The 21,557-nt window shown below is 36.3% G+C and overlaps 2 protein-coding genes across 2 annotated transcripts; both read right to left on the reverse strand.

Annotated features, from left to right (window-relative positions):
* Positions 1-9,414: 9,414 nt before the first annotated feature.
* LOC133314988 (S-sulfo-L-cysteine synthase (O-acetyl-L-serine-dependent), chloroplastic-like) lies at positions 9,415-14,289 on the reverse strand. The gene is made up of 12 exons (XM_061516543.1): positions 14,183-14,289; positions 13,914-14,023; positions 13,379-13,436; positions 12,960-13,223; positions 12,790-12,835; positions 12,698-12,738; positions 12,302-12,368; positions 12,131-12,192; positions 11,746-11,805; positions 10,667-10,747; positions 9,721-9,902; positions 9,415-9,613 (listed from the first exon to the last, which is right to left on the reverse strand). The coding sequence occupies exons 2-11, from the start codon at positions 14,003-14,005 to the stop codon at positions 9,822-9,824; spliced, it is 852 nt and encodes a 283-aa protein (XP_061372527.1). The 5' UTR covers positions 14,006-14,023; positions 14,183-14,289; the 3' UTR covers positions 9,415-9,613; positions 9,721-9,821.
* Positions 14,290-15,653: 1,364 nt separating this feature from the next.
* Positions 15,654-19,103, reverse strand: LOC133314985 (probable arabinosyltransferase ARAD1). Its single transcript, XM_061516540.1, has 2 exons — positions 17,921-19,103; positions 15,654-16,399 (listed from the first exon to the last, which is right to left on the reverse strand). Exons 1-2 carry the CDS (start codon positions 18,869-18,871, stop codon positions 15,845-15,847), a joined length of 1,506 nt encoding a protein of 501 aa, XP_061372524.1. The 5' UTR covers positions 18,872-19,103; the 3' UTR covers positions 15,654-15,844.
* Between the last annotated feature and the right edge of the window lie 2,454 nt (positions 19,104-21,557).

Consider the following 21,557-nt stretch of genomic DNA (forward strand, 5'->3'; position numbering starts at 1 on the left):
TATATATATATATATATATATATATGGGTTAGGATCATTTTACACCAGTGTAAGTTACACTCTTAATCTTGTCCGTTAATCCCACTTATATCTAAGAGCCCAAATTTTTTAGTAATGTGAGCCATTGGATACAAGTGGATCAATGGTCAAGATTGAGCGTAAGACTTCTAACTCTTACACCGGTGTAAGAATATTCTGCCCCATATATATATATATATATATATATATATATATATAGGGTCAAGATCATTTTACACCAGTGTAAGTTACACTTTCAATCTTGTCCGTTGATCTCACTTATATCTAAGGGCTCTAATCTTTTACAAATGTAAGCCATCAGATACAAGTGGATCAATGATCAAGATTGAGTGTAAGACTTCTAACTCTTACACTGGTATAAGAATATCCTATCCCATATATATATATATGCCTGGTTTGAAGGAATTTATTTCGTTGCGCTTTGAATATATAGCAATCTATTTGAGTCTGTTATGATATGCTTTTTTCTTAAGAATTTTGAATATTTGATATCAGTAAAGTTGAAAATAAAGCTAAGATACTAGTACACCTCTGATTCGATTCGAGACCTAGGTTATACTGCTCCCGTACGAGAGCTGGAGTACAACAACAAAAAGAAGAAGAAGAAGAAGAAGAATACCTCAATTTTTTTATAATTTTTCTTTAAAGGTTAATTATTATTTTTTTAACTTCTTCAAAAAAGCACTAAAACAAAAACAAAAAAATTCAATTTTTTGAAAAGATTACCGAATCAACATAAAAATTTCTACATCATTTTTTCATTAAAAAAGCGATTTTTCTCTAAAAAAAAAAACTTAAACAAACATGCTCTAGTTTAACCAATTCCTTTGGAACTGATTTTTTAATAATTCTTTCAATTAAAATTTATAACATTAAATTATCAATATTAAAGCAAACCAGGAGATCTTAGTAATACTTGAATATGAAATAATATGTTGTGTATTAATATGATACAAAGAGTTACAATATATAGAGACTCTAATGAGCTTAAGTGAGAAGCCCAGAACTAATCCAAAAGAATATTTACAGATAGGAAGTAATCTATTCAAATCTAATCATATATAATAATATTTATTCTAACACTCCCCCTCAAGCTGGTGCGTATATATTGTGAGCACCAAGCTTGCTACAAATGTATTCAACCCGAGGACATCTAAGAGCTTTAGTGAAGACATCTGCTAGTTGATCATTAGAGTTGACAAAAGTTGTATTGATTTCTCCTGACTGAATTCTTTCTCGAATGAAGTGACAATCAATCTCTATATGTTTGATTCTCTCATGAAATACAGGATTAGAGGATATATGTAGCGCAGCTAGATTATCACAAATGAGTGTCATGTGTTGTTTCTGTTCACAAAGATGAAGCTCTTGAATCACCTGCTTTAACCAGATTAACTCACATGTAGTAATTGTCATTGCATGATACTCAGCTTCTACACTAGATCGAGCAACAACGGGTTGTTTCTTGCTCTTCCAAGAAATTAAGTTTCCTCCAAAGAAGATACAATAGCCAGAAGTAGAGCGCCTGCCTCAGGGTGATCCTGCTCAATCAGCATCTGAATAACCACAAATTTCTGTATTTCTGTGATCCAAATACAACAAACCTTTTCCTGGTGCTCCTTTGATGTATCGGAGGATCCTCACAGCAGCATCCCAATGAGAATCACAAGGGGAATCAAGGAACTGACTAGTCGTACTAACAGCGAAAGAAATGTCTGGCCTAGTCACAGTAAGATAATTGAGCTTCCTAATTAGCCTCCGATAACTACCAGGATCAGATAATGCCTCCCCCTGTCCGGGCAATAACTTGACATTGGGATCCATGGGTGTATCAATTGGTTTACACCCCAACATACCAGTCTCTTCTAGGATATCCAAGGCATACTTCCTTTGACAGATAGAAATGCCCTGTCTAGATTGTGCTACCTCAATTCCCAAGACGTAACGTAGCTTCCCGAGGTCCTTAGTTTGAAATTGACTGAATAAATACTGTTTTAACTGACAGATTCCAGCTTGATCACTCCCGGTGAGAATGATGTCATCAACATAGACTAACAAGTAGATGCACTTATCAGGAGATATGATCCTATAAAATACATAATGGTCAACTTTACTGCGAATTAAGTCAAACTCCTGAACAGCAGAACTGAAGCGACTAAACCATGCCCGAGGAGATTGCTTGAGACCATATAAGGATTTGTGAAGACGACACACCTTCACAGACTCCCCCTGAGCAATAAAACCAGGTGGTTGCTCCATATAAACTTCTTCTTGTAAATCACCATGAAGAAAGGCATTTTTGATGTCAAGTTGAAGGAATGGCCAGTGATGAACAGCAGCAAGAGCAAGAAATAAGCGAACTGATGACATCTTAGCGACCGAAGAGAATGTATCGCTATAATCAAAGCCAAAGATTTGAGTAAAACCCTTTGCAACTAGGCTGCCTTGAGTCGATCAACATGGTCATAAGGTCCAACTTTCACAGTAAAAACCCAGCGACAACCAACTATAGACTTCTCTAGAGGAGCATAAACAAGGTCCCAAGTGCCATTGGAATGAAGTGCAGTCATCTCATCAAGCATCGCTTGGCGCCACCCTGGATGGGAAAGTGCTTCACCTGTGGTTTTAGGAATAGAAACAGAAGAAAGACTAGAAACAAAGGTGAAATAAGGTGGAGAAAGACGATCATAACTCAAAAAGGTATAAAGAGGATAAGGGTTACTATAACACCTCGTAATTCTAAATATGTAATTATATATGCTAATGTGAATTGAAAGAGAAGGATTAGTGAAAATCCTGAAATTAGGGCCAAAATATGTATAAAGGGAAAAATGGTAATTTACCAAACACGTGCCCCTAGGCATGAAAAATTGAGTAGAAGGTCTCAAATGATAAAAATAAGGCTGGAAATGGATTCAGAACGAAAAATTGAGTGAATAGGCAAGTTTCGGAAATTTTGGTGAATGGTGATTTTCCGGTGTAAAATATTGCGGTATAATTGTACCTATAAGCGTAAAATCATGATCAGTATTTTTAGGAAACAAAAATATGACGTGAACGAGAAAAATACGTAGGTTATGAATTTATGGTTTAAATTAGGTGATTTATTAAAATTAATTCGCATATGAGACCCACCTATGGTCTTAAATGACTTAAGTGACTTAAATTTCGTAATTCCATCACATTCTCCCTCTCCCGTGAGTTCTTCATCATTGTTAGGGCTTTGGAGCTTTTGATTTCTAACTCCATTTTCTAGCCACTTTTAGCAAAAACTTCCGACTACAAAATCATTCCCCTCACTCTTGTGAGTAACTTACATGTAGAGTGCATCTTGTGGGGAGCATTGTGGAGAGAGAAAAAGCCTTGGAACAGCCATGAAATTTGGGGGGTTTTAGGAAATTTTGGTGGCTTTTAGGTTGATTCATTGCTTGGAGATCATCCCCTTAGACCCTAGGAAGCTATTGGTGGTAAGATTTCTCACTCACAATGAGTTTTTGTGTAGATCATAAAATGGATGAGTGTTTGATTATGTGTTGGTTGATTGATGTGGTTAGGGACTTTTAATGATGTTGCTCCTTTGGAATTAAATGCTTAGAATGATAAATGATGATGATTGATGCAATAAAAATTTATGGTGATTTGTAAAGTTGTAACTTAGTGAAATTTGGAGTTGAATTCCAATACTTGTGAAATGGCATGATGATATGATTGGGTAATTGAGTTGTGGAGTAATTGTATGAGTGAATTATAAGATTGTATGATGTGTAGAGGTGTCGGAATGGATTGAAAACCTTGAAGCATGATTTCATGTAGAATTTGACCTATAGGTTGGTTTAAGGAAAAATGAGGTGATGAATGTTGTGTAATAAATGGTTAATACCTTGGTGCATAAAGGGTGAGTTAGTTTGTTGATGTAAATGATTGAGGTAGTTGAAGAAATGAAAAATATCCTTTGGGACTTAGTGATTATGATTAGTTTTAACTATTGTGAAATTGATGGATTGTTTGCAATTGATTGATGGTCATGGTTGTTGATCATATAGGTTGCCTCTCACGGACGCACTAGTGGAGGATTGAACTTGGAGCTTACGTGTGGAGCATTGCTCTCGAATGAGAGGTAAACCTTTGGAACTTGGGTTTTAATCCCTTGTGTGCTCCACCACACCTAGTGGAAGGTTGTGGTTGGATTTTGTGCCTTTGGACATTGTGTGAATATGTATGTTCATGCATTATTGCTTGATTGTGTGACATGTTTGGAGCATATTGTGTGTGAATTGTTTGATCTCTGGCCAGTAGATGTGTGTTGGTTTGGACATCCGTTGGAGATATCCTTTGGGGATTCCGGTCGGGTTTTGCCGTGGGGCCGACTCTGGGAGCGGTACCAGGATGATCCAAACGGGGAACTTCCGCTGGATAGGGCTCATGAGGAGTTCCAGTTGGGTTTTGCCATGGGGTCGTCTCATCCATGGAAAAGGCACCAGGAAGATTTCCGAGAGTTATATGATGGGGTCCTTGAACGGAATCCTTATGTGAATTTTCTTGAATTTGTGCCCAGTTGTTTGTGATTTTGTATGTTATGCATTTTTACGTGATGTTAATTGTTGCATATTGAGTGAGCCATAGGGTGGTGTGATCCTCTATTACCCTTGGTTTACTGAGATATATTTGTATATCTCACCCCGCGTTTGGGGACATCATTTCAGGCTATAGCGAGCATGGAGGAGTTGGATCATGATGTGCATATGGAGAGCATAGCATTTGGAGGATTACATAGGATGCACACACTAGCATTTATTTGTATCTTGGACTTAGAGTATGAACATTGGATTGCATGAGATTATAGTTTCCATGCTTTGGTTGTTCCTATGTGGTTCTAAGTCATTTGATCATGGTGTTGTATTTTAGTATATGAAATTGTATATGTCTCATGTTGTTACATTTTGGAAATGGGTGAGCATAGGGGATATCCATGCCACTTGGATTATGCTTAACAATTTAGTTGTTGTAAAGAATATTGATGGAAGGACCAATGATATAATGAATGTGTTGAGTTGGTAATTAATTAGGTACATAGTTGGAGAATTGGTAATTGTTGAAAATATAAATAGAGTGTTACCCAATTTTCACCTCCTATATGATGAAATTGGACCCCTTGGCCGTCTTGGAAGTTATAGATTTTTCTTTTAGCTTTCCGATGAGACTAAGATTGTGTAAATCGGATTAGTATAACTCAAGTTATGGGTAAAATACAAAGGTAGGTCAAATTGTCCTGTTTTGGGGCTTGCTCCAGAATTGCGGCACTATTGGCGTCAAGTAGACGCTATTAGCGCCAACCATCAGAGGGAGACTGTAGCATTGGCTCTATGGGCGCCAATCTGGCGCTATGGGCGCCATCCTCTCTGCCTCCTGGGGCATTTTGACGCTGTCAGCGTGGGACTGGCGCTATCAGCGTGGGAATCCTGAGAATTTCAGCATCCATTTTCTTAGAAAATTCATAAATTGGGCTACAGTGCTCCAAATTAAACGCGGTTTGAACCCACGCGTAGCTGATGAAGAAACCTATAATATATTAATGATTGAGAAGTATTTGAGAGGCATAAAAATTGTTAGAGTAAATAAAAAGTCGAAGAAAGTTAGTGTTAAACATGAATAAGATAAGTTTTAAGCTTTGTTGGTTTATGGGAACCACTTAGCCACCTTCAAACGTAAACTGTATGGTATTAAGCTAATATATTCGTATTTCCACTATAAGTTTTGAGTTGTGATCACAGTTAGTATATTTTCTTATACGATTATTTAAAAGTGTAAACATTATTAAAAAGAAAAAGTTTTTTCGTAAATTCAAATAACTGTTGTGATTGTAATTGCGCTTAATATCATATTTGATGATAACACACCGGTCCGGTAATGGGGTGTTACAGTTACGAGTAGTACGTGTACCTTTTCTTTGAGCAATGGAAAGAGCCTCTGGTGAAGGAGCCGGAAGTGAAGAATCAATAGCAGTGGGCGATGAGTCAGCTAGAGTCGAGTCGACAGGAGGCGCAGTTTTGCGACGCTGATAGGTGAGAAGTGGACGGTCCTCAGGTATGGAAGCAATAAGTTGCTCATCTGGAATAGAAGAACCTGCAACTGGCAAAGACAAGTCAAGAAAAGGAACAGGAAGAACATGATCAATCTGTGACAATTGAGATGTGATAGAATTAAAGGGTTGTTGATCAAGAAAAGTGACATCAGCGAAAACAAAGTAACGTTTAAGATCGGGAGAATAACGACGATAACCCTTTTGAAGACGAGAATAACCAAGAAAAATACATTTAAAGGCTTTGGATGTTAACTTGTCCTTACCAGGAGTGAGATCATGAACAAAACAGGTACAACCAAAGACATGTGGAGATAGAGGATAGAGAGGAACATCTGGAAGCAATAAGTTATAAGGAATGTCATTATTAAGCACAGATGAAGGACTGCATCGGCCCAGAAGTGAAGAGGAACATGCATGTGAATAAGAAGAGTCCATGCAGTCTCAATGAGATGTCTATTTTTACGTTTAGCTACTCCATTTTGTTGTGGAGTGTGAGGACAAGTAGTTTGGTGTAAAGTACCCTGTGTGGCTAAGAAATTAGAAAAGTCAACAGAAACATATTCCTTAGCATTATCACTACGTAAAATACAAATAGAAGTACCAAATTGAGTATGAATTTCAGCAGAAAATTTTTGATAAATAGAAAATAACTCAAAACGGTTTTTCATTAAATAAATCCAAGTACAACATGAAAAATCATCAATAAAGGTAACAAAATACCGAAAACTTAAAACAGACACACTACGACTAGGACCCCAAATATCTGAATGAATAATTGAAAAAGGAGCATCAGCTCGTTTATTGACTCGATTAGAAAAGGAGGAGCGTATGTGCTTCCCTTGCTGACATGACTAACAATCTAAAGTCTGAAGACCGGCTAAAAGAGGAACCATCTTCTGCAATTTTGAAAGACTAGGATGCCCAAGGCAACTGTGGATGAGTTGTGGAGATTCTATGAGAGAACAAACAACTAAAGGACTTGGCACAACCAGGTAGAACAAACCCTGTGACTCACGGCCCACTCCAATCGTCTTCCCCGTACCCGGATCCTGCACAGAAACAGAATGGTTTGAGAAGATGACAATACAGTTAAGAAAGTTGATCAATTTACTAACAGATATTAAATTATAAGGGATGTCAGGAATGTAATAGACAGATGTCAAGGTCAATGAGGAGGTTGGACAGATTTGTCCAATCCCATGAACAGGGGCCTTAGTGCCATCAGCAAGAGTAAAAGAGGGTAAATTATCAGAATATGTAAGGGATGAAAAGAGTTCCTTATTACCACAGAGGTGATCAGTAGCACCTGAGTCAAATATCCAAGGACCAAGAGATGCAGAATGAGAAACACAAGCAACGAGATTACCAGTTTCTGAAGCAGAGACCTGAGACTGAGGAGATGCCTTCCTAAGAAGGGTCTGGAGTGCTGCATAGTCTTCAGAGCATAGAGAGACTGTACCATTTGAAGCAGTATCTGATTAAGCTATATTAGCAGCATGAGAAGGTCGCATGTGAGGATACTTTGTGTAGCAACGTTCCTCATAATGACCAAGTTGCTGACAATAATGACAACGAGGTCGCTGACCACGTCCTCCTGGGTCACGTCCTCCCTGGCCTCTACCACGACCACGTCCACCTCCAATATTCCCGCGAAAGTCAGTACGGGAAACTAAAGCAGTGGAATCAACAACAGCAAACGATGCAGGAGCATATTTCTTATTAAGATTCAGAAGACGCTGATACGTTATTGATAGATCAGGATCCCCACTAGTCAAGATAGTATCCCGGACATTATCATATTCTTCAAGGAGACCAGAAAGTGTGGCAACCATAAAGAGACGTTCCACCTGTTTTCGATATGCAGAAGCATCAGTAGGGTAGGGCAACATATCCAAATATGCCTGTATCAAAGATTGACTTTTGCCAACATATGTCTCCATCTGAGTGTCAGATGATTTGCGCAGATCCATAAACTGAGACATGATGGAATAGAGCTGTTGAACATCATTAGTGTAGAGGTGTTTTGCTTCCTCCCACACTTCAGTGCAAGTTTGAAAAGAATAGAAGATGTCCAAGACGACTGGATCAATAGACTGCCAAAGGATACTCGGAAGTTGGTTGTCAATCCTTTCCCAATCAGATTTTTCCTCCTTAGGAATATCAGTAGATTTAGTCGTGAGATAGTTCTCATGTCCCTGTCGAAAGAACCAAACTCGAACAGAGGTGGCCCAGTTCTTGTAATTCACAGAACCTTTCAACTTTGAAGAGGTAATGGGCCCAACATTGGTGGAGAAGATATTAGAAGAACTTTTGACAGGACGAGAGGGAGAATTGACCTCCAAATGAACAGGAGAAGTTGCTGTCATTATATTAAATCACAAGGGTATAAACCGAGTAAATAGGAAGGAACCTGATCACAAATCAAGAAGAGGCGCGCACAAAAAGTGAGACCCACAAAGATCCAATCACAGATCTGGAAAGGGGGGGAGAGGACGAGCTTTTCTGTCCAAGAACTGCAAGAAAATTCCACCGGAACAATGCACACACGCCGACAGAAGGTGGCGCGTGAGCACCACGCGCAGAGGAGACAGGCAACGCGTGACGGCTACGATGGTGGTCGGACTTCCACAGACTTGGTCGCCGGGAAGAGACGGTCCTGATCGCGTGTGGTCTGGGCTGAAAACTCGCCAGAAAACTTCTCTGGCGGCCTGAACAGTGACGAACGGTGGTTCCGGTGGCCGTCGGAGGTGCTGACACGTTCAAAAATTACTCAAAAGGGGCTTACAACCCTAGATGGCTTGCCAGAAGGACGCACGGCAAAGAAAAGAGGACTCCTAAGCAGTGGACTTAGGTTTTAAAGCGATAACAAGGTTTTAAGCGGAAGCGAGGGTCCCCAGAACAAAAGAGCTCTGGTACCAACTTGAATATGAAATAATATGTTGTGTATTAATCTGATACAAAGAGTTACAATATATAGAGACCCTAATGAACTTAAGTGGAAAGCCCAGAACTAATCCAGAAGAATATTTACAGATAGGAAGTAATCTATTCAAATCTAATCATATCTAATCATATCTATTCTAAGAGTTATTTCCGTAAGAGTTTCATCCTTACACTCAATACTTTAGAATACATTTCAATGTTATTTTAAGGTGCAAAGTTTAATTTGCACGAAAGCACTAAATCTGCCGAATAAATAATGGTATTGCACACTAATAAAATCATCGCCAACCATACTATCGTCAGTCTGTAATATTCCCATAAATATCTACATATGTATGATACATTTGGGAAAATAGTAATAAAAATAAAATGTCAATAATCCTGTAAAAGATAGGAATATTGTTCATGTAATGGAAAGAATAGGATGGAAGGCCCCGTTTGATTACCAGCACCAAGAAAATAAATAAATAAAACATTGTACATCAACTCAGTTTCCTTTGCATCTTGTCTGTCCAGCTCCAAGAACTGTGCCTTGTCCAAACGATGAATCTGATGTAAAAATTCCAAAATTAAAAAAAAAAAAAAAAATTAAAAAATACGGAAGACCAGTTATCTTTTAATACTGATTCTAAACTAACTCTTCTGCGTGATTATACCTACTCAAAGCATGAGGCAGCTACTTTCTTGGATGGTGTCATGAGAGCAGCTTCAATCTCCGAAAGCCAATTGTCCATATTAGGGCTTCAAATGATCATTGTTACATTTTCTGAACCTCTTCATAAATGGAATGGAAGAGGGCAGTGGAAATATACCTCTCACCAAAACTAGGAAAAATAACCTTCAATCACCAAAACTAGGAATAATCAACATTAGGAAGCATTATTAACATGAGAATAGTTTCTCATGGAATTTAGTAAAATAGAAAATCTAAATGCATGCATTCTGCATTCTGTATACATTTCTGTTCTCCAAATGTCCACCCTTGTTAATTCGGGGACAACATCACTACCAAGTTTTCCTAGGCCCTTGTTTGTCACTCTTTTACTTCGCCATTAATTGCCACTTCTGTTAAGGGAAGCACAGAAATCCAACTTAATCTAAAACTACAAGATATTTAATTTGCTTCTAGCCACTTATCTTGTAGTTTCATAAATCAAATGAAAATAGAAGCATCATGACCCTAGAGAGATCTTGCTTAGAAGAGGTTAATTTTGCAAGGAGTCATAATGATTTAATTACAAAGGAGATAAGAATACCAAAAGTAAGCATGTTTAATTAACAACATAACCTGGACCCAAAGATGATGTAGAGAGCAAAATGAACTAATGAGTTCAACATTCTATAACTCACGCTAAATATAAGCACTTAAGTACATAGAGAAATATATCTCTAGGCACAACACCAATAGTTGTAAGAAAAATTCAAAAAGCTTCTTTTTATTATATCAATATCAATGTTAAAATAATGAAGTGCTTTTATATATATATATATATATATATATATATATATATATATATATATATATAAATTTAATGCGTAGGGTGCATCCAATGAAAACAGAATAAAAGAACGTCACAGTATTTTAAAAAGAAATAAACTCACTACAATAAGTTTTCCAGAATTCTCAGGCCGTCTTGCTAAACTTATGGCAGCAGCTGCTGCAGCTCCTGAAGAAATCCCAACCTAGATAGAAATTTGAATAATTATGATAAAAACATATTCTAAAAATTAAAAACCAAACTGCTTTTTAACTGACATTGACAATGCAATGTCTAGCAACATACGAAGAAGGACAAACTGATAACTAGACAGAATTTTGCATCTAGAATACACGCACGAACTAAAAATACCTAAAGAAAGTTCAATGCAGATCGCCTAATTAAGTTTATATGCAAAACAGTGCTAGTACCTGTTTTGGCAGAAACTTAACAGGACTAAACTCATAATGCCAAAACATTAGGCTAAACTTGTTTGGCAACAGCCAAGGGAAGCCCAATTAGGGAAGACTATCATCCACACATCAAATGGGCCTATGCAACAAACCTATAACAAAGGGTTCCAACACTAAGTCTCAACCCAAAACCTTAAAGCATTGGATTTACGGGTCCTTTCATTTTTATATGTTGTGCTTAGCCCATTCCTTTCCAATGTGGGACTTTCATCACTCACGCTTGAATTCCCAACAATCTCTCCCTCGAGTGTGAGTCCTACAACTACAATTGTCAACTCCCCTTCAAGCAGCAGCTTCTTCGAGTATTAATGAGATTACCAACCGAGAGTAGGTCAATCTCTTGGTCCACAACATGGATTTGAGCAGCCTACAAACCCGAACACCAACCACCATCTCCAAATACTCGATACACCCAGGCCAATCAACCATTGGCTCTGATACCACTGTTAAGAAGCGGCTAGAGGGAGCCCAATTAAGGGAGACTACCATTCACACATCAAATGGGCCTAAGCGACAAACCCACAACAGGGGTTCTGACACTATATCTCAACCCAAAACCTTAAGTTTATGGGTCATTTCACTTATATGTGTTATGCTTAACCCATTCCTTTCTAATGTGGGACTTTTATCACTCACTTGAATTCCCAACAAAACTTTGCTGATAAATGACATTAAAATAAGAAACACAGAAACAAATTATATATTTAAATATACTTTAAATATAACTTACCAGCAAACCTTCTTCCAATGCTAATCTCCTTGCCATTTCAACAGCTTCAACATTGGTAACCTGTACACTCGTGTCCAGTTAATTTGTTATTCAAAATAATCTATACAAGCAAATTATGAAGATAAAAGCACTGCATAATTAAAAATAAAATGCCACCAAAGAAACAACTAAAAGTGTTCAGTGGATGACACTCCAGGTAAAACAATTAAATCACTTAGATATCCTACTCCAGAATTGAACTCTCTATCACCTAAAATCATGATAAGCATACAGCTTGTTTTTAGTATAGAAATTGCAAAGCCAAAGTGAATAACCCAAGCAGGTTACTGTGACCAGAATTAAAAACGCAAGTATACAACAGAGGAGGAATAAATTTTTTACTTACCTTGACAACCTCATCAAGCAGTTTGATATCCAAAATGCTTGGCATGAAACCTGCAAAATACTCTCTGATACATTAAAAGCTGACAAGAAAATCCACTTTAAGTGGATATTGAGCTTGAAACTAACGACAAGAAGAAAAACAAGAAAAAAAAAATAAAGATGATTCATAAACTTTCAAAAAGTTTACCTGGATTGTCTCCCGAAATTACACTTCTGTCTGCAGGTTCCACCCCAACCACCTATGCAGGACATAATATGGTATGGCAAACTTCAATGCAAGATGAGACAATAGAACAGATAAAGCATGACTTGCATTTTAAATATAAGAAGCACATATCAATAATTGTCTATCAGATGCCCAATACACTCATGTATGTTGCACAATTTAAGTCTTGCTAGAAAACGCGATGGCCTCAGTTTATGGTTTAATCAAATGTATGCTAGAATACTCATACTAATGTTATATTCCTTCCTTCTAGATCCTTTTTCCTTCCTTTATTTTCTCTTTCACCCCCCTCCCAACACAGAAACACTAAAACAAAAATGCTAATCAAAGGAATAATCAAACCTTAATTTTTTTGTTCATCATTTTCAGATAACCTCCAGTGCCTGTAACAGTACCACCAGTTCCAATCCCAGCAACCAATACATCAACATTACCCAAGGTATCCTCCCATATCTCTGGCCCTGTAGTTTCGAAGTGGATCTGTAATTTGTGAATATAAATCTTAATAAAATGTAACAATTTATGCTGTAATATCTATTTTCACTGATGCACCATGTAATTCAAAACACAGCAATTAATAAGGTGAAGGTCTTATAGGCTTAACCTTTGTATTAGTCATGTTATCAAACTGGCGAAACATGTAAGCATTGGGTGTGCACCCAACAATTTCTTCAGCTTTGTCAACTGCCCCTTTCAACCCCTTCTCTGCATCAGTCAAAACAACCTCTGCACCAAATGCACATAAAAGGATTCTCCTCTCAATATTAACAGAAGCAGGCATTGTGACTATAAGTTTATACCCCTTTGTTGCTGCAACAAAAGCAATGCCAAGCCCAGTATTTCCGGTCGTTGGTTCAACTAAAATAGTCTGCACAAATAGAGAATCAGGGATTTATAGAAAACTCAAGATTCTAATCCTCAGCTTTGAACAAACCATTATTACATCATAGTGCAAAAAGTTCAAAGATAGCTGGAGTGGAAAAGATCACATTGATCTATACACCAAAAAACTTCACAACTTACCTTCCCTGGAGAAATCGTTCCAACCTCTTCTGCATCAGATAACATACTATAGCCAATTCTGACATTTTGAACAATAACAAATGTCAACACATGATGCATAACCTCAAAAGGTACATTGCAAAGTGAAAATCATGAAATGTTGTAAAGTATGTAAAGAATCAATTCAACTCAAAAGCTTAAGCTGGTGGGTGAGGGCTTTTTAATGGTTTATACTATTCTCTAATACGTCCCTGCAAAGAAACCCCAGTGGGCTTGAAGGGTGGACAATGTACAAGCCCACCTACCTGTGCTAATAAAATTCCACAATAGAAAGTGGGGGCGGTGAAGCTACGTTAATGGTTTTGTATATCTCTACCAGAGTAAATAGCACCCTTCAATTTGATGAAAAAGAAAACAAATTGATTAATTAATAGTCCTACTCAAATGTGCAATTATCTAACACATAACAGTACCAATCCAAAACAGAACTAAAGCATATCATAAAAAAATATTAAAAAAAAAAAAAAAAAAACCTTTTTGAAACATAACTATTTACCTGTCCTTGACACTTCGGCAAGGCTCCATAGACTCAAGTTTTGCAGCAATGTTTGCCACACAGCCTTCTGTAACTTTATTGAGGTATACCATTGGTGTATTTCCAATCAACTACATTAATTAGCAACAGCAATCATTCAAAATAAAATAAAAAATGAATTATTTATTATTATTATTATTATTATTATTATTATTATAAAAAGTAGCACAGACATAATTCAACTATAACTTACTGAGATTTATCATAGGAATTTAATCTAACGGTAGTACCTGGGTGACATCTTCGGCAATGTTGACAGCGTCAAGCCCTTCTCTGCTTGAGTGCACTAACGGAGTAGAAGCTCTAACGGAGACAGCGGTGTCAAGACTGTGTTTAGAGCAAGTATAGGGTTTGAGACTAACAATACGGTGCCGTTGGAGCTGAGAAATTAAGGGACGAGGAAGAGGAAGTGGTGTCAGAGAAAAACATGAAGGTTGGGATAACGCCATTCTCATTCTTGAAGGAATTAACATGTTTTGAGATTTAACATGGGTTTTACAATTTGTTCTATAGTGGTCTGTGTTGTAGTGAGACGGGCTTTGGGCCACAACGTTGGGCTCGCTTTTGAACCTGCTCATTGCTAAACAATAATATTTACATAAAAAGTTTATAAAATGGACATTATTTTGAGTAAATATATAATGAATTCGTTTTTTCTGCAGTTACTGCAGATAAGTTACCTGCAGTAAGCCCAATACGACGTGTGAAAATTATGGTATTTTTTTAATTTTAATTTATTTCAGGGTTATAATAGTCTTTATATTTATAATTTTTTAAAATTTTAATACCAAAACAACATCGTTTTGGAAATAAATGCAAATAACCTGCAGAAATATTTTTTCCATATATAATTGAGTCCTTACAGAATATTATTTGTGCTGTTTTAGTTTTTAAAAATTCCTTTTATACAGTTTTTTTTCAAAGGAATAAATTTAATTAGTTGAAATTTCATTGATCAATTTGTATAGACAGAAAATTTTGAAAATCAAAGCAACATCCTAGTTAGTGTCATGGAATTAGGGGTGTGCACTGAAAAACTAACCTAAAAAGTGATTAAGTTAAGCTACTCGAGTTGGTCTAATAGTAAGGAGTTTGGATAGTTTGTATTAGATTATGTGTTCAATTCTCATTTGTATCCAAAAGAAGTGATTAGTTATGACAAATCAAATCGATTTTAAGAGATAGTTTGGTTCTTCAATCAGTTCGGAAAAAATAATTCTGTTTTTAAAACTAATTTAAAAATATATGGTGCAGTTTAATTTGATTTGCAGTTCAATTTATTTGATTGTTTCACAGTTCAGTTCATTTCATTTTTTAGTCCAAATTAAACCAAATTGGTAATGTAACTCGATTCAAAAACCGAAACAATTTTTGAAAAAATATTTGGTTGTTGAACTATTTCAAAGAAAATGATTGAATTTTTAAACTGGTTAAAAAAAATGATTCTTTTAATGTGATTAGGATAATTCAAAGTCAATTCGTTGATTTAAATTTTGAAAAAATTATTTGATTATTGAACTATTTCGAAGAAAATAATTGAATTCTTAAACCGGTTAAAAAAAAGTAATTCTTTTAATGTGATTTGGATTATTCACAGTTAATCGGTTGATTTTAAAAAAAATTCACATTCAACATGGAATATCACTAATTGAAACGGGTTGATCGAATGAAGAACAAAAAAATTTTCATTATATACCCGCAAGTCCAACCACAAGTTGAACTAGATTGCCTAAATCCTCTTTCTTATCATAGTCTTAAGGTATGAACGTTACATTATCAGCATCAAAATCATAACTGATATGTATATAGTATTCTTACATTGGGCAAAAGCTATGATGTATGAGATGCATATAGCTCCAAAGAAATTTTTTTTTTTTTTTTTTCTTTCTTTCTCACCAAAAGTTAGCTGGTGCAGGTATTGATTTGAGTCCCTTCTCTTTACCATGAAGAGACCTGAAAAACCTCCTAGACCTGTTTGTTTTCAATTTCATCAAAGGAACTTTACGTGCAATAGCCTGCCAAATCATTTGGACAGCATCACCCTCCTTAGATGGGAACTGAAACTCATAGAAACTTTGAACCTCTTTCAACTTGTTCCGCATTCTTGTCCACTCATCTTTGCCTATACTCCTAATGAAGTTTATTAGATACTTCTTTTTTATAGCATCCCTTGTACGAACAAATATGCAGAACTCAGAGTAGTCAATGACATCCTCATATGGAAGCTCAATTTGATCACTGATAATAACAGGAACACAGTGACTCGCTATTGCATCAAACAAGCGGTTTGATGAAGGTGTGTCACCAGCTATGTTGAGGCAGAATTTGGAAGAACGCATGCCTTCTGTAGCCTTCTTGACTCCACCTTTCTGAACACTTCCAAATGAAAAATGCACATCCTTTTCTTCTTTTAAAAGATAGAATAGTTCTTGCCGAGCATAACCTCCCTGAGCATGAGAAAAAACTCTACTTGAGAATAACATATTTTAATGAGCAAAATATAAGTTACATAGAAAATTTCAAAAGCTTAACAAGCAAAAAGGAATAAAACAAGATGGTAAAATGGTAATAAGCTAAAAAAAAACTGAGTATAATAAAAAGGTGACTTCACAGGACAAATGTTTAAGAGAAACAAGATAATTGTTGGGCAAACTCTTCACTTAATGAACTCTGTGATAGATGTCTAAAATCATTAATGTAGTCTCACCCAACAGCTTAAATTTTTAGATTGAATTGGTTCTTTATATGATATCAGAGCCTCGGTGTTTCGGGTTCGATCCTAGCCGCACCCCATTTTCTTTATGGATTTTCTTAGCACAGGTAGAGTCTGATGTATCATCCACCTCTCAAACCCAATGAGCTATACTGTGAGGGAACGTGTTAGAAATATATAAAATCATTAATGTAGTCTCACCCAATAACTTAAGTTTTTGAATTGAATTGGTTCTTTACAAACTCAAAAAAGAAAGACACATAAAAGAACTTCAAAGATGCTGCTAAGAAAACCAACACCTTGTTATTGTTAAATATATGCATTTCAGTCAAAAACAAAATCCAGATGGGGCCTCATTCACTTCGCTAACCATGAAAACTACCTTCTTCCAAAACATGAGCTCGCTCCATTACTTTCCTCATACAGTTATGAGAAATTGATTTTTATGGAAAACACAAATAAAGTTAAGATTCAGAACACTTTAGCCCTGTGTATATGATGCAACCTGAGGAAGCATTCGAGAACAGAAATTCATAAGAGTACTGAGCATGGAGGTGATTTACAAGACAAGCTACTTGATTTTCTAGTCTTATTAATACAAGCACAACTCTAACCTCTTAATTCTATCTTAAAGTTGACTATTTCACGAAGGAGTAGCTTTACGGCTGCTCCAAGCTCACCCTCTTTTGTGTACATGTAACTAAGATGACCAAAGAATTATTTTTCCAAACAAAGAGGCAGTGCTGGATATTGGCATTGCATAAAATCAAAATGAACATAAACAAAATTCAAAGACTATGTTACCAAAGAAATAATTCCAAGCAATCCATCTTGGTGTACTAAACTTAATTAAGCAAAATACGGAATTCATAACACCTAGGGGTGCAGGAACTCATGGGTTTGAATCTCATCAAATGTTAGAAACAATGGACCAAGGGATCCAATGGCTTCCTTTATTATACTTTCTTACTACGACTGAATAGCCTTGAGGGAGCAACAGCAGACATATAGCATACACTCAAGGAAGGAGCCCAATTTGCGAAACATAACTAAGACTCCTCTATCCAGTGGCTCCTTAAGAGCAGGGGATTCAGCAGTCATAGAAAGCACTTTTCGATCATCTAATTGTAAAGTAAAATTTAAGATTAAGAACTACAGTGTTATCTAACTTAAGAATTCAGGATGTAAAGACTTAATTCTCTCAACAGCTAAAGAAAAAACAAAACCAAGATATCAAAGAGAAAGTGGAACATACATCTTTTCTGTATATTGCTCCTTGGAAGTACAGCAATGTTGGACGACTATCAAAGCTGGAATCATCATTGACATAGGACCCAATTACATGTTTATAAGGTGCAATCACATCTTTTTCAACATTGGCTACATTTGGAGGATACCTCCCAAAATCTGAGAGTATGAATGTAGCAGGCCACAACTTCATTCTTGCATCCAACATACTATTTGGATGATGAGCCAAGATCAAATGGTCCCTTCCCCCTGACCTCTTCCATTCCTCTTGAGCTGTCAGATACTTCACCAATTTCTCTTGCAGAACCTTGTTCCTGCTCTTCTTTTCCCGTGGACTAGTCTTGGAGTATCGGTTATAGCTCAGAGAAGAAAAGAATGGCACAAATATAACATCAGCTTCACTAGAGTTTCTAACTCTAATTGCAGTTCTAGAATTGGAGGGTTCAGATAATTCTGAAGCAAGAATATCCAAAGTAAGCCAATACTCTATACTATGTTGCAAATTCAAACCTCCAGGGTAACCGGGTATGTTAGTTTTGATATCAGGCCAAACACTCTTTCCTTCATCTTTCCAATCCAAGAGTCCAAAATGGAACTCAGAAGGTAAATCATACATGAAAACTTTTAGAACAACTTTATCACCATGCGTGCTGCTACATTTCCCACTCTCTCTGGTTATTGCTTCAACATTCTCATCACTATTCACAAGTATTGCTCGGTTGCCAAACGAGGACTCCACAGTCTGGTTCTGCTTCTCAGAATCAGAGTCATCAGAGGTAGAGAAAAGCTTTGAATTGGGTAACAGATTTTGGGCTATGGAATTTGAACTACCCTCAGAACGCGTGGAACGCAAAACAAACAACCAAGACATAAGAAACAAGAACGTTGTCATAGTGAAGAAAAAACACAAGGACTTCCTAGAAACAACCTTAACGGCAGACACATTTCTCTCAGCCATTGTAATTGGATTCAATGTTTGAAACGACCTTGCACTTCACTATTTGAAATAACCATGACTATGGTAGGCATATAAAAAAAAAAATAAACAAAAAGGGATGGTTGCATGAAGAAAATGAGGTTCCAAAAATGGTTGTTGCCTTAGTAACTGTGGGTGGTGAAAGAAGAGAAAACTTTGCATGTGGTTTTCTCTTTGTTTGTTGTGTGTATGAGTGATGTGTCATATGAAGCAAGCGTGGGAATAGGGTCTAACTGTGGAAGCGTTCTTCCTAAGCTTTGAGGTCACGATTTTTGGGTCTCCATTTTCAGCATAAGACATTTTGTGATTTGAAAAATGATTTTTTAACATTGAATTATGTGATAATATTGGTTCACCGCTTTAACTAGAACGTCCTATGTGAGGACAACATCATCTAGGGAAGGTAACAGTTTTTATGCCTTTCGGGTTACATCAACGGTTTCGAATTCAAATTGAATTCTTATCTTCTTTCTACCTTTTTATCTTTTTATCTTCCACATTCTTTTCGGAAAATTGAATTGGCTTTTAAAGTGTTTCTTATTTTTCATTTTAGTAAAGATAACTTTGGGCTATGTTTATTTTATTTTTTGGGAATTAAAGAGGGCCTAGCCCAGTGGGCTATGTTTTTTCGTTTACATAGGTTAAAGATATGCTTCCCATCATTATATTATCTAATAGTTTTTTTTTTTTTTTTATCTAATAGCATTTTTTATATCGAGAAGTCAAAGCTTAGAGTAGCTTGGCTAATTTTGATTTGCTCTATTACGTAATGAAATTTTTGGTACTCCAGGATCCGTGCGGTCTTTTTATTCACCGGATGATATTTGGATAAAAAAATAAATTTCATTTTTTTCTGCTTAATAATTATCAGATTTTAATTCATCCGAACCTTTAAATCAATTATGGCATGGGACCACCAAAATTCTTCTTCTGATTCAAAACTTTGCGTGACAACTAATGTGGGGTCATTTTTGACATACGACACCTTAAAAATTTCGGTCTATGCCAATAATGAGTAGAACTAATGAAATCAACTTACAGCATTGGCACAGTGCAATCAGGAGAGTGGGTCTTTTTGACCTTAGTAGGTTGATTTTTATAAGGTTTTACCGGAATAATTTCTTGATCAAAAGTATTACCTATATAATGCATAACGACGCGGTACCATGGGAATCACGTTAGGACGTGACACTTTAGCAACCGCGTTCTTTGCATTTGTTCCTGACGACTGGAACGTGATACCCTGGCAATCACGTCCTATTCCCAAGACTACTGGAACGTGATACCCTGGCAATCACGTCCTATTCCCAAGACGCGGTACACTCTCAGCCGCGTGTCAGTGCGTCCCATCCCAAAAAAAATTCAATAGAAAGCGGTAGTGTATATGCTGCGTTCCAAGTTACAAGTCAAGTCGGAGTCAAGCACATATATATGTTTCACTTAAAATGTAGGCATATTGATATATTCATTGTAAAAGAGTTCATAAAATCCAATAAATCAAATAGTACCCAATCTTATACCCCTGTTTTGTGTTTGGTCTGCTTTCCCAATTTCCAATATGTGAAAGAAACAATTTAATCCAAAATTTTAACGTGATGAGTGAGAGTTTTTTTTAATGATTTATATTAAGGTAAACAAAAAAAATAGAATCTATGCAAAATTCATACTTCAAACCCAAAGGGCTTTCGTATGAGTGAGTGTGTAAGTGAATAACTTGTTGCTTTTATTGGATTTTTGGAACTCTTTTACCGTGAATATATCAATATATCTAAATTTTAGGTGAAATATATATATATATATATATATATATATATATATATATATATATATATATATATATATGTTTGACTCTGACTTGACTTGTAACTTGGAACGCGACTTATACACTACCGCTTCCTGTAGAATTCTTTTTGGGATGGGACACACTGACACGCGGCTGAGAGTGTACCGCGTCTTGGGAATAGGACGTGATTGCCAAGGTATCACGTTCCAGTAGTCTTGGGAATAGGACGTGATTGCCAGGGTATCACGTTCCAGTCGTCAGGAACAAATGCAAAGGACGCGGTTGCTAAAGTGTCACGTCTTAACGTGATTCCCATGATACCACGTCGTTATGCATTATATAGGTAATACTTTTGATCAAGAAATTATTCGGGTAAAACCTTATCAAAATCAAACTACTAAGGTCAAAAAGCCGGAGAGTGGCATAGTACAACCATGTTTTCATCGGGCCAGAGTTGCCAGTATGCATTTGTTTGTTTTTTTTATACTCATTCTAATTAATTCTTTGAAGTGAGTTTGTTTTTGAGTATTTTTATAAGAGGCAGGATCATCTTACACCGGTGTAAGAATAATAAATCTTACACCAAATCTTAATCATTGATTTTCTACATCTAACGGTTAAGATTTATTAGGTCTCACTCATTAATTAATTTTTAATTCCCAATAAATCTCAACCATTGGATGCACGGAAATCAATGGTTAAGATTTGGTGTAAGATTTATTATTCTTACACCGGTGTAAGATGATCTTGTCTCTTTTTATAAACTTTAATTTTTTGAGTTAGTTATGAAATTAATTTGAAATTAGAGCTTAGTTAAAGACTTAAAGTTTTGTCCTTTCCCAAAAATATATTAAGTAAGAATCAAATTCAAATTCTTTCTCCGGA

The sequence above is a fragment of the Gastrolobium bilobum genome, unplaced genomic scaffold (assembly GCF_033153095.1).
Source record: "Gastrolobium bilobum isolate Gb01-03AN ecotype WA unplaced genomic scaffold, APGP_CSIRO_Gbil_v1 utg1154, whole genome shotgun sequence".
In the NCBI taxonomy this organism is placed as follows: domain Eukaryota; kingdom Viridiplantae; phylum Streptophyta; class Magnoliopsida; order Fabales; family Fabaceae; genus Gastrolobium; species Gastrolobium bilobum.

Coding starts and splice junctions, on each gene's coding strand:
- LOC133314988 (XM_061516543.1), bottom strand. CDS start 14,005: ATGGTATACCTCAATAAAGTTACAGAAGGCTGTGTGGCAAACATTGCT. Junction 13,437..13,913: donor TGCCGAAGTGTCAAGGACAG/GTAAATAGTTAT, acceptor TCAAAATGTCAG/AATTGGCTATAGTATGTTAT. Junction 13,224..13,378: donor GAACGATTTCTCCAGGGAAG/GTAAGTTGTGAA, acceptor CTATTTGTGCAG/ACTATTTTAGTTGAACCAAC.
- LOC133314985 (XM_061516540.1), bottom strand. CDS start 18,871: ATGGCTGAGAGAAATGTGTCTGCCGTTAAGGTTGTTTCTAGGAAGTCC. Junction 16,400..17,920: donor GAGCAATATACAGAAAAGAT/GTATGTTCCACT, acceptor TCTCATGCTCAG/GGAGGTTATGCTCGGCAAGA.